This window comes from Bubalus kerabau, chromosome 10, assembly GCF_029407905.1.
Source record: "Bubalus kerabau isolate K-KA32 ecotype Philippines breed swamp buffalo chromosome 10, PCC_UOA_SB_1v2, whole genome shotgun sequence".
NCBI lineage: Eukaryota > Metazoa > Chordata > Mammalia > Artiodactyla > Bovidae > Bubalus > Bubalus kerabau.
The window spans coordinates 66,371,224-66,384,678 of NC_073633.1; the positions used below are offsets into that span (position 1 = coordinate 66,371,224).

At 38.8% G+C, this 13,455-nt stretch overlaps 1 protein-coding gene across 10 annotated transcripts in view; it reads left to right on the forward strand.

The window, feature by feature from the left end:
- CEP152 (centrosomal protein 152) overlaps nucleotides 1-13,455 on the forward strand; it is a 113,106-nt gene that overhangs the window by 11,920 nt on the left and 87,731 nt on the right. For all 10 annotated transcript variants that reach the window (XM_055538033.1, XM_055538025.1, XM_055538027.1 and 7 more), the window contains exons 3-6: nucleotides 8,612-8,715; nucleotides 8,941-9,013; nucleotides 9,092-9,370; nucleotides 10,442-10,607. In XM_055538033.1, the coding sequence (XP_055394008.1) occupies nucleotides 8,612-8,715; nucleotides 8,941-9,013; nucleotides 9,092-9,370; nucleotides 10,442-10,607 (622 nt within the window). The remainder of the gene's footprint in view (nucleotides 1-8,611; nucleotides 8,716-8,940; nucleotides 9,014-9,091; nucleotides 9,371-10,441; nucleotides 10,608-13,455) is intronic.

A 13,455-nucleotide genomic window follows, 5' to 3' on the forward strand; every position in this document is an offset into this window, starting at 1 on the left:
ATTAGAGAGAACTTACTGCCAGGTGTACTGTGTGGTGAAAGTTTTAAACGCGGTATTGATCAAGGAGACAGTTAATTCTAGATGATATAGAAGATAGCCATTGGGATCATTCTTTGATAGATTATGTGCTGGAGTAGGGAATTTCCAGAGGAAAAGGTGATCTTAAGAGGTTAAGTATTTGAGAGTGATTGTTTCTAGCACAGTAGAAGAAAATAGCTAGCTAACTTTGACTCTAACATGATTACTATGGATAATAAATGTTATCCATATGTTAATGAATGTTAAGTGTTATCCAAATGTTAATAAAAAGTGTTTCATATTTATTAATAAGTATTTTACCTTTTTAAAAAACAGCTGCAAAGGAAGAAGTGAGATTAGAGGTTAGAATTTCAGCAAAAAATAAAATTCAGAATTTTTCTAAAAATTCAGCCATATATATATTTTGTCATCAGTTGGTCAGTTTCATCACTCAGTCATGTCCAACTCTTTGTGACCCCATGGACTGCAGCACGCCAGGCTTCCCGGTCCATCACCAACTCCCAGAGCCTACTCAAACTCATGTCCATTGTGTCAGTGATGCCATCCAGCCATCTCATCCTCTGTTGTCCCCTTCTCCTCCTACCTTCAATCTTTCCCAGCATCAGGGTCTTTTCCAATGAGTCAGTTCTTCGCATCAGGTGGCCAAAGTATTGAAGTTTCAGCTTTCGCATCAGTCCTTCCAGTGAATATTCAGGACTGATTTCCTTTAGGATGGACTGGTTGGATTTCCTTGCAGTCCAAGGGACTCTCAAGAGTCTTCTCCAACACCACAGTTTAAAAGCATCAATTCTTTTGCGCTCAGCTTTCTTTATAGTCCAACTCTCACATCCACACATGAGTACTGGGAAAACCATAGCTTTGACTAGACGGACCTTTGTTGGTGAAGTAATGTTTCTGCTTTTTAATATGCCATCTAGGTTTGTCATAGCTTTTCTTCCAAGGAGCGAGCGTCTTTTAATTTCATGGCTGCAATCATCATCTACAGTGATTTTGGAGCCCCCAAAGTCTGTCACTGTTCCCATGGTTTCCCCATCTATTTGCCATGAAGTGATGGGACCGGATGTCATGATCTTCATTTTCTGAATGTTGAGTTTTAAGCCAGCTTTTCACTCTCTTTTACTTTAATCAAGAGTCTCTTGAGTTCTTCTTTGCTTTCTGCCATAAGGGTGGTGTCATCTGCGTATCTGCTGCTGCTGCCGCTAAGTCGCTTCAGTCGTGTCCGACTCTGTGTGACCCCATAGATGGCAGCCCACCAGGCTCCCCCATCCCTGGGATTCTCCAGGCAAGAACACTGGAGTGGGTTCTGCGTATCTGAGGTTATTGATATTTCTCCTGGCAGTCTTGATTCCAGCTTTGTCATGGCGAGTTAAAAATAATAAATCACCTGATCAAACCTAAGTTCATTTTCATACCAGAAACCTTTCCACCCTCCTCAGTCTCCCTGACCCTACAAGTAGCAGAATAGTTTAAAGTCTTAAGAAGTTAAAAAAATAGAATAATCTTTTCATGCCTGCCTGGATGGGATTGCTTTGGGATTGCCAGGCAGATTAGAGTGTTAGCAGTGGGCTTCCCAGGGCTGCCTGCCAATGCAGGATATGCAGGTTTGATCCCTGGGTTAGGAAGATTCCCTGGAGGGGGAAATGGCAATCCACTCCAGTGTTCTTGCCTGGAAAATCCCATGGACAGAGGAGCCTGGCGGGCTACAGTCCATGAGGCCACGAGGAGTCAGGCGTGACTGAGCAGCACACACATACACAGCTAATGCACAGTGCATTACAAACTGAATCACTTTGTATTCAGTTCATTTGTGTAGGGGGAGTGCTTACATTCCCAAAGGTGTCCCAAGCAGGCCATATCTGTCTCATGGGCTACTTTGCTAAGGACTTGTGAGATTTCCCTCTCTGTAAATGGCACAATAACCACTTAGAGATTCTGACCGTTTCGTATGAATGGCCAGTTGCTGATACAACATGCTTTACCGAGCCGTTTGGGATCAGCTGGGATTTTGTCCACACTTGCCCATAAGTCAGTGAATAAGCCATAGTCACTTCCAGCCTCCATGCCGTCCTAATTAGCAGCTCTACAGTGATGAACTGGACTTTACTGTTTCTAGTCCCTCCCTTGTTTGCGTCAAAGAGTAAATGGAGAGTGCATTTAATCTTTGGAAAAGGAAAGAGTTTAGTAAAGTGATTTCAATATTCAGAGGACACTTGGACCAGTGGAATCTCAAGACACAGACCACCACAGATAGACGCATATTTTGGAAAAAAAAAAAAAGAAAAACTCCAAGAGGTTTTCAGAAAAGTAAGGCACCATAATCATCTCTGAATCGCCACAGTTCTGAATGGTATATTGGCAAAAGTTTGGCCATTGTGTTCCAAGGCATAGCAGACAAGCGTATAACCCACAGCCTCACCAGGGTTTCACTGGAAGCTCCACCTCTTAAACAGTGAACAGAGTGGATTAGAGTACAGGTGAGGGAGGGTAAGAATATGATGGAGCTATGCTATCATGTCAGTTAATATTCATATCAGTCTTTCCTCACAACTTATTGGAGTTCATTACTTTGAGAACTACTGATGTAGCTATCCTTCTTGCAACTAAGTAGACCTCATCCAGAGTATTCTAGAAGAAGAATTCAAAAACTCTTTCCTTAACTCATTCATAATGTAACAATAGTATCACTGACTCAGCTGACATATGTTTGAGCAAACTCTGGGACGTACTGGAAAGACAGGGAAGCGTGGAGTGCTACAGTTCGTGGGGTCACAAAGAGTCAGTCACAACTTAGCTGACTGACCAACAACAGCAAATGTTCAGTTCAGTCGCTCAGTCACATCCTACTCTTTCCGAACCCACAGACTGCAGCACGCCAGGCTTCCTGGTCCATCACCAACTCCTGGAGCCTACTCAAACTCATGTCCATTGAGTCAGTGATGCCATCCAACCATTTCATCCTCTGTTGTCCCCTTCTTCTCCTGCCTTCAATCTTTCTAAGCATCAGAGTCTTTTCAAATGAGTCAGTTCTTCACATCAGGTGGCCAAAGTATTGGAGCTTCAGCATCAGTCCTTCCAATGAATATTCAGGACTGATTTCCTTTAGGATTGACTGGTTTGATCTCCTTTAGCAGTCCAAGGGGCTCTCAAGAGTCTTCAACACCACAGTTTAAAAACATTACTTCTTCAGCACTCAGCTTTCTTTATGATCTGACTCTCACATCCATACATGATACTGGAAAAACCATAGCTTTGGCTAGATGGACCTTTGTTGGCAAAGTAATGTCTCTGCTTTTTAGTATGTTGTCTAGGTTTGTCATAGCTTTTCTTCCAAGTGGCAAGCATCTTTTAATTTCATGGCTGCAATCATCATCTACAGTGATTTTGGAGTCCCCCAAAATAAAATCTGTTACTGTTTCCATTGTTTCCCCATCTATTTGCCATGAAGTGATGGGACGGGATGCCATGATCTTCATTTTCTGAATGTTGAGTTTTAAGCCAGCTTTTTCACTCTCCTCTTTCACTTTAATTAAGAGGCTCTTTAGTTCTTCTTTGGTTTCTGCCATAGGGGTGGTGTCATCTGTGTATCTGAGGTTATTAATGTTTCTTCCAGCAGTCTTGATTTCAGCTTGTGCTTCATCCAGCCTAGCATTTCGTTTGATGTACTGTGCATATGAGTTAAATAAGCAGTTAATATAAGTTAATTAAACAACAAATGTAACAGTGTGATTTTGCAAAACATTTTCCACCTAAAGTCACTATGTAATTTCATCATGGAATATTACAGAGATATAGTTGTTGCTGTTGTCATTGTGGTTGCTGAAAGCCCAAGTTACTGGTAAAGCCACATGTGCTTTAAGGTAGATGGTCATTTTGCTGGAGCTTGCGTGTACTTTCTTCAGTGTCACCAGAAGTAGTTCTGCGATTGTTGTTTGGTTGTCCTGTGGCTCAGTGGTAGAGAATCTGCCTGCTGTGCAGGAGATGTGTGTTCAATCCCTGGGTTGGGAAGATCCCCTGGGGAAGGGAATGGCAACCCACTGCAGTATTCTTGCCTGGAGAATCCCCATGGACAGAGGAGCCTGGCGGGCTACAGTCCATGGGGTTGCAGAGAGTCAGACACGACTGAGCGACTGTAACTCACACATGTATGTATTTTGGAGCCTGTGGTTTGGGGTAGAAGGAATTAGTAATTTGTGCTTATCAAGGTAATACTTGTTGATGATCGTTCATTAAGTGATGATGTATTTAAAACCTGGAAAGTGATCTTGAGTAGAAAGATAAGTGGTTTGAATAGCAGATGGCAGACAGAAACTTGTACCTGGGAATACAGATTTGAGTCCCTCTTGGTTTTAATACAGGTACTTCTCTGGAGAATAGTAAGCTCAACTGAGCTTGGAATGGTATAGTTTAAAGACTGTTTTCATCGCAAAGCCATTCTACTTTTAACTGCCTTGTTTGATTACTTATGGATACATTTTTGATGTTTTGTCTCCACTAGGGGGAGTTGTAAAGCCAGCATTTGTTTGCATTTTATATTCTTTGATTTATTTAGTGCAATTTTCTTGTCATCACCTAAGTGAAGCAAAGAAACAAATAGTGGAGTGTTCATATTGTATTTTTTTGTTGTTCATATTACATTTTGTTTTCCTTTAGCAATTTCTTACACTTTATCTGGGACTTTCCTGGTGACTCAGTGATCAAGAATCTGCCTGCCAATGCAGGAGACCTGGATTCAGTCCCTGGGTCGGGAGAATCCCCTGGAGAAGGAAATGGCAACCCACTCAGTAGGACTGCCTGGGAAATCCCATGGACAGAGGAGCCTGGCAGGCTGCAGTCCATAGTGTCACAGAAGAGTCAGACATTACTTAGCAACTAAACAACAACACTTTATCTAGATGGTGCCTTTGAAGTGTTTCCCATAATATATAGGTATTTTTCAGGAACTGTCACAGTGGGAACAAAAACACTGACTCTGGCTGACACTTACTTGTATGCAAACAGGTAGGACTGTGTCTTCCAGTGGCCAACTGAATGGCATGTGGAAGATAGGAGTGGGAATGGAGAGACTCAGGTTCCCCTGCCGGCCCAGGGGCTGTAACTCTTGCTTTCGTGGGCATGCCCCTCACCTGCTCTCGGCCTCATCGTGCTCACCTTTAGAAGGAGAGATTTGGCTTGGAGGGTCTCTGGTGTTCCTTCCAGGCCTAAAGTTCTATTATGTGTCACTTGCAATGTCGCTGATATTTGTGTAATAAATGTTGCCATGTTTCTTTTACAGATGTGTGGCAATCTAGGCAAATTCTTCCCCACTAAGATTATAAAATTTGTTTTACCTAATGGAAAGGATTAAAAAAATTTTTTTCATGTAGTGTAATTCATAGACTAAAGCTCTAGCTGCCAAGTTATTTGGCCCTTTGTCAGTCCCATATTGGGCCTTTTCAAGGATGTTTTTATTAATAACTTGGCTCTGAGGCTAAGATGAGGATTCTACTTAGTGTGTATCCATGAAAGCATTATTTCACAATTCATATTTAAAAATATCAGAATCAGTTCATCAGTGTACTTGTTGGGCAGCTTGTTCAGAAGGCAGATGAATGTTGTCCACTCCATTTGCTGCTGTCCTCTGGGGAGAAGATGTATTATATGCTTTGTAATCTGAGAACTCTTGCTTTCATGAATATCAAGGATTATAGACTCTGAAGACAGTCTGTTTAGTTAATTTAAGCTGAAGAATCTTATGAAAAGGTTTACATGTTCCTTGTTTTACATTCTGCTTGAACTAGGCTTTTTGGCTGTTCTTTGTAGATTATTGTAAAAGTGTTTTGTTGCTAAAGTTCTTTGAGTAAAATGTCCTCAAATAATATTTTTTTCTTTATTTTTGCAGGAACAAACACACGAGCTAGTAAAGGGAGAGGATTTTATAGACTAGTTTAAAATGCATTTCAGTAGGGGTCTTAGCAATGCAAATTATCTTTTTTCTAGGGAAAGTATCTCTTTAATTATTAAACTCAGTTGATAACTCAGTCATATCCCACTAAGAGGATTGTATTTGCGACCAAAAGACAGTATTACTTCCACATTTGGAAGTAATAAGGGGAATTAGATCTTGCCGTTTATAAGGATTGTTACTTTGTTCTTGAATCTGTATTTGGTAGTTGGGTGGATCTTTAATGAGGAATTTTTATAGTTTCTAAAATTTTCGCTGGGTAACATGCATAAGTTGATATGATAATTTTGTGTTTTATGGCACAAGGTTCAAAAGCAAAATCTATTTGACAGTTGTATGAGGAGGGCACCCTTTGATCCCAGGAATGGAAGCCTGGGGCAGGTGGTATTTTGTTCCTGAATGGCCTTATTGGGAAACTCGTTTAACCTCTCTGTCTTCAAAGTTATGGAGCCAAGGAATATAGCCCAGCTATGACAAAGATCTTGAGAAATTTTTTGAAAGTGAATGAAATGATTTAAAAATGTTAGTACATTTTGTAAAATATTTTATAAAACACTAAATACAGTAGGGATGTTTTGCTACTTGACAAGTTTACCTATGGATCCAGAAGCATTTTGAGGAACTTAATTGCTTATGCTCAAATTAATTTTCTTCCATGGATGCCAGTTTTGTTAATTTTGTGGTGTTGCAAAGAAAGCTGTAAGAACTGCTTAATTATTGTGTAGCTTTTTCTATCTTTATGGGAGGGGGTGGAAGTTGTACTGTTTAGATGTTCCTATTAAGGTTTTTCTGAATTATAAGGCTGTGTACTTGAACCTCACTGAAGGTTTAGAAGAAAATGTTTTTTCTTTATAGGAGTCATTATTTGATTTAAGTATAAAACATTTATTTCGGTTTTATTCCCTGTGTTATATGTGGGTACAGTCTTTTTCCTTAAAGTTCTCGTAGGTGCTTTTTTCTGTGACTTTTGTCCTTGTAAAATCACTTTGCCACCTTTCTCTTGAGTCCCATTGTGGTATCCTACTATACTGATGTGTTCTCTTTTAGTGTTTGTTATTCTTTATATCTTTAGGTCAACTCTGATGTGGCTAATTCACAAAATGATTTTTCAGTTACTATGTGAGCAGGTGGCCAATAAGTCAAGCTCCTGATCGTTAATATCAGTTCCATCAAGATAACTTTTCATTGGAATAGAATAGTTTTCTCTTACTTCATTTTTAGAGAAAGCAATGTATTGAGAACACCTTCAAACAAACAATCCACTCAATGTTAGAAATATGTATGTAGGTGAAGAAGTGTCCCCCTTCCCCACCTCACATACCCCATTCCATTCCCAAGTTTGACTTCACCAAAACTCTGTTAACAGTTGGGGCGTTCTTTTTAGACATTTCTTAGGATAATTTTATTTAACTTTTACCATATGCATTTTAAGAACATCTTTTAAATTATAAATGTAATACTCAGATATGTTTTATAGCTATACTTCATTTCTTTCATTCTAATGCAGAGAAGTAGGGGAAAAAACCTGCCATAGACTAAGCAACTTCTCATTTTTTTCTTCCGGATTTTTATAGAGTATTAATATCTTTAAAATTGATTTATTACATAATTTTATGGGATTGATTTATATACTCTGGAGAACTCGGTCAATTTACTAATAATCTAACTGATGCTTAGGTTTAAAGAGAAGTCATTATAAGCAGTCCTTTGACCCTTTAGTAACATAATGTTTGAATCTTCTGATTATTACAAATTTTAAGTTCTTATATTGGGATTTAAAGACATTTACAGATATTGAAATACAACAAATTCGATAATTCATTTGTCTCTTTGTCACAGTTTATCTTGAAACTTGAGTGAATTTATCTAGTTCTTATAAGGCAGAATGCTAAAGATGTGATTTTTCTGGAAAAAAATTGGAGAGCAAAATCATGTGCTTTTATGTCAGTTTTAGTTATACTTTTGAGAGTACTGTGTCCATAAAAACCTGAAGCTTACAGCCTTCTTTCTACTCAACTGTTTATAAGAGCCAAGCATTGTGTATCTTTTCATCATTGGAATTGAATGGCTCTCTAGTAATTAGTTACTCCCCAAGAGGTTTCCCTCATATTATCGGTGCTTCTAAGGGCTTCCAAGGCCACCTGCTGCTGCGGCTGTTACCACCACCTGGGTACAGTGCATCTGGCCACTCAGATTCCCAGGAGGGTGTCTGATTGCCAAGTCCTCCAGGTCTGATTACTGGTAGAACAGGATTCTGAGATGCAGATCTGCTCCCCGGATAACATGATACAGTGATGGTGCCATTATGATGACCTGCTGTGTTTGCCTAAAAGAAGTTTTAAAAGCTTTCCTGCTGTACGTGTATCTGAATCTAAGACCTCTAGAAAAAGATAAAAAAGATACCTTCCAATATGAAGCCTGATATTTATGTGTTCCCCTTCCCCCTTATGTGTTCCTCTTCCCCCAAGTGAACTGACGAATATCATTCCTGTGGAATTTAAGACCTTTATTACATAGAGAAATTAGGAAATTCTTTGACTTCTACAGTCAAAATCACTGGTGCCAAGGCAACTTTGGTTTGGTATCTTGGGTTAAGCCAGTGTGGTATTGACGCTGACCTTCCTGTCTCAGTTGCAGCAGTTACTCACAGACCTGCCTCACGATATGCTGGATGATGACCTGTCTTCCCCCGAACTTCACTATTCGGACTGCAGTGAGGACAGCAGAGAGGAAGAGTAAGGACCTGAAACCCCTTGCGTTTGTGTATCACAATGCTTTGAGTTTTTTTCTTTAGATAGCCTGCAGGCAATAATAACAGATATGATTGTAAAATTGTAGACTACTTCTTAATCCTTTAGGTAAAATTTGGAGGGCACCCATGTTAAAATCTTGAGGTTCTCTATGGTGTCTCTGTCCAAATAGATGATAGGCTCTAATTTAAAATACTGATTTTTCTCAAGCACACATCATTCTGAGCAATTGGAGATGAACTGGACTGAGCATCAAGTGCTGCCTAAACCTCCAAATGTAAATGTAAGTATCTGGCATGAACTTGACTTTGAGGGTGGGAATAGATCTTAGTACTTTTCTCTTACTCTTGTTATCTAATAGGCCTATAATGACATTCGGGATATATGTATTGGAGAGAAAAGTGGCAATGGCTGGGAAGACAATCAAAGTAGAACTGAAGACCAGCATCCTGTCTACCATCCTGAAGGAGGTGGAGATGAAGGCGGAAGTGGTTATAGTCCTCCGAGTAAATATGAGCAGACTGATTTATATCACCTTCCTGAAAACTTTAGGCCATATACCAACAGTCAGAAGCAGGAATTTAATAGCCAACCAACCAATGTAATTACATTTTCAGATACTCAAAGGAATCATTTTCAGGTATTGTAAAAACTTGACTTTCAAGAAATTTGTGTGTGTACACACATTTGCTGTGTGTGTGTGATTAAGAAATGTTTGTGAAAAGTACAATAGTAACATTTAAGTACAAATAGTGCTGAGGGTGCATTTATTCAGCCTCATGCTGAATTAGTCGTGCAGTTTTCTGTTTACAGTCTAATTAAATCATCTTAAATGAGAATTTTAAAATAGAGACTTCATGGAAATAAATAAACATGAAAAGTTAAGTCTGTCAAAGATTGGCCACCTTTGTCTACTGAGGCTTCTGGCTTCTACCATTAACTCTGCTCCAGTGAAAAGCTATGTTCAGGTACCCTGATGGAGTTTAAAAATGGTTAATCACCTACATGAGACCAGTCAGTTACCTTGATCATCTAGCTCATCACCCTTATCACAAATTTTGCATCAAATACTTCAAAGATGATTATCTGTTGTGATGATACAGCAATAGACAGGATGAATGTTAAAGAAAGAAATACTTTCCCCCTCTGCCTCTGGAGAGTTTGATGAATAAGACCTTAGGATACAGTTAGCTGCTTCTTAGATTTTCTCAATGACCATGAATGCCTTATTTCACTAGTAGATATTCTGTGTTACCTGATGACAGGATAATTTTTTGGTTGTTTTAAGGTGTCATTTCCCCTTACTTCCCCTTACTTACTTAATTTCCCCTTACTTTTCTATAAAATGTTATTCATCCCACAAAAGTTACTATTTATTACATGAGTCATTGTATTACATGTTATTGCATAGATGTGTTTTCTAAATTATTCTTAAATGTTTATATACAATCTCACTGGAATTCTTGAGTGTTATTTATGGAATTGGTAATATTATATGCTCAGAAGTACAACTAAAATGTGTGAAATTACATATTTCAGACTTTCTGTGAACTTTATTAAGTAACAGTAAGTGCTATTTTTAAACAGAGATATATATATAAAATTTGTAATTGTACCACCATTAAGTTTTATAACAAGTTGTCTAATTCAGATAATTTTTGAAGAAAAGAGCAAATCCTAATTGTCAACTTTGTCTCTCACCTTGTAATAGCAATTTGGCATGTCACAAGGTCCTAGTTGTCAAGCTCTGGAATCATATAAAGTGACATATAAACCTTTTCAGTCTTCTGCCCAGAATAATGGCTCACAGGCCCAGGACATTGCAGAAAGTGACACATTTGAAGGCCTGCAACAGCAATTTTTAGGAGCTAATGAAAGTAGGTATCAAGTTTAAATTTCTTAACCGCCTATTTGGAGAACTTTGAGCACCTGGAGCATGTTCAAGAATTATGATTTTAAGGAAGATAATGAACATTTTTGAAAAGAATCCAGTTTTAAAAGATATATTCTGAAGTTTGAATAAGCTGACATGAAGTCTAGAATTGACTTCAAATATCATGTTGTTGGGGGGTAAGTTTGCATGGGGATGTAGATAAAGTGAGACTGGCCATGAGTTCACAATTGTTGAATCTAGGTGATGGTTTCATGGGGTTCATTGTACTCTTTTCTCTACCTTCTTATATATTCGAAATTTCCCTTAATGAAAAATTAACAGAAATTTTCTCAGCTGTATATTCCAGTCATTCTATTTGGTTAAGACTTAATTAGCTTCATATAGCATATCTTTCTTAACAGAAGCCTAAATTGGAAAATGAAATGTAGTTTTCTTTTCAATCTTAGATTTTTTTCATTATAGAAATGTAATTTAGTAAGTCAACCATTATCTTAATTTTTTCTTTTGGTTTTTAGAGTTATACTGTGGACAACTTTGGTTATAAATGGACAACTTTGATATAAATGACTGTATACTCAGAATGAAAACTAGAGTTACATCTCAGGTTTAGTCCTGTGACGCTAAAAAATTTTCTTATGAATAGTATATGTATCGGTAAAAGTGCTACTAGGGAATTTTGACGAGATCCAAACATGCAGAACTAAAAACCAAACTTGACTAATCTGAACCTTTGTTATCATACATCCAACTTTTGTCATCCTACTCTCTGGCATGTGAAATAACTTCTAGTTATTGCTGAAGAGCCAGTGTGATTCTAGAATGTGAACACAAGTGTTATTTTTGTATTACATTTAAGAAGTGGTGGGGGGGAAAGTCATATCAGATATTCTGGGTTTCCTGGGCTGCATGCACCAAAGAGAAAACTGAACTCTAGTGCCCTAACTTCATGGTGCTGCTTCCATCTTATGCTCAGGCTCTAGGATAGTTGAAAGGGACGCCTTTTCCCCCAGTGAGCTGACAGCAAATATGGGGGCAACCCCTCTGTTTCTAAGGTTTTGTGGAATGAAGAGATGAGGAGGTGGACAGTGTGTGTGGCATAAATCTTTTGGGGTTAAGTAAATAGACATCAACCCACTCCAGTGTTCTTGCCAGGAGAATCCCAGGGATGGGGAAGCCTGGTGGGCTCCTGTCTTTGGGGTCGCACAGAGTCGGACACGACTGAAGTGACTTAGCAGCCAATAGACATCACAACGGTGGCCTGACACCTTGATGTTATTCTTTCAGTTCTGCTGTGTTTGGTTACATTTATATTGCCTGGTCATTTTGCATATATCACTTTCATCACTTCCTTAACAATCTGCATTTTTATCCAGTTGATTCATTTTTTGTTAGTTACACATTTGCCTAAATTTGACATCTGAGAGTTAACTAACTTAATGGTAGTGCTGAATTTAGTGATTATAGGTTCTTAGTAACAGTAGTTTAAAAAAATGAGTTTGAAGAGAGTGGCAACCCACTCTGGTACTCTTGCCTGGAAAATCCCATGGGCAGAGGAGCCTGGTAGGCTGCAGTCCATGGGGTCTCGAAGAGTCGGACATGACTGAGCAACTTCACTTTCACTTTTCACTTTCCTGCTTTGGAGAAGGAAATGACAACCCACTCCAGTGTTCTTGCCTGGAGAATCCCAGGGATGGGGGAGCCTGGTGGGTTGGGGTCACACAGAGTCGGACATGACTGAAGTGACTTAGCGTTATAGCAGAGTTTTCAGCCTTCAGTTGGGGGTTTCAACCATATCTCTTTTAAAAAAGAAGACTGTTTTATTTGTTAGCAAATAGTAGCATTGTTCTTATAGGAAAATATTCGTCATTGTGTAGTTGAAAGATTATCCTGCTTCTGCGAATCACTTTTTTTTCTCCCCCAGTGATTTTTAAGTGGTCCTTAAAATGACTTTATTTCTGAAAGAAGACCTCAAAATTTTATTAATCTATTCTTTAATTTATTAATTCAGCAGTTATTTGCCAGTATAAATGAGTTCATTCTTGCTTAAAATAAAATATTTTGAGAAGGATATCTAGAAATTTTCTTTGAAAATGGTGGTATAGACGTCGATGTACTTCTATTTTTCAACTTAATGAGAGCTTGGAGCTCTATTCCATTGTCATTGGTATATACTTATTTTTCATTAGCCCAGATGGTAGTGATTCAGAGGTATGCATTAACTAGTGACTTTTCAGACTTTCCTGGCAGTGACCATGGAGTAAGAAGTACTTTTTTTTTTCGCATTGTGATGAGGTCTACAATATTTATATAAATATTGTATAAATAGGTTTCACATAGTAATACTTATTTATGCTACATGATACACTCCGATTATATTCTGTCTTGTTATTACCAAACCAAAATTTGGACCTTCTTGCCTGCTTTCAATAAAGCCAATCTAACTAACACCTGGTTGTGATGAAGGAAAAAGTGTGAAAGTGTGTCACTGAGTCGTGTCTGACTCTCTGTGACCCCATGAGCTGTAGTCTGCCCAGCTCCTCTGTCCGTGGAATTCTCCAGGCAAGAATACTGGAGTGGGTTGTCATTCCCTTTTCCAGGGGATCCTCCCACCTCAGGGCTTGAGCCCAGGTCTTCTGCATTGCAGGCAGTTTCTTTCCTGAGCCACCAGGGAAGTGTGGCATTTATGATAAGGTGCAGTAAGAGAAGTCCTGGACACCTGAGGCTTAAAAAGCTCAAACTCCTTAAATGGCCCCTTAAGCACTGCACTTGCCTTCACTACAACCAGGTGTCAGTAGATTGGCTTTACTGCGTGCGGGTGAGCAGACCCAAGT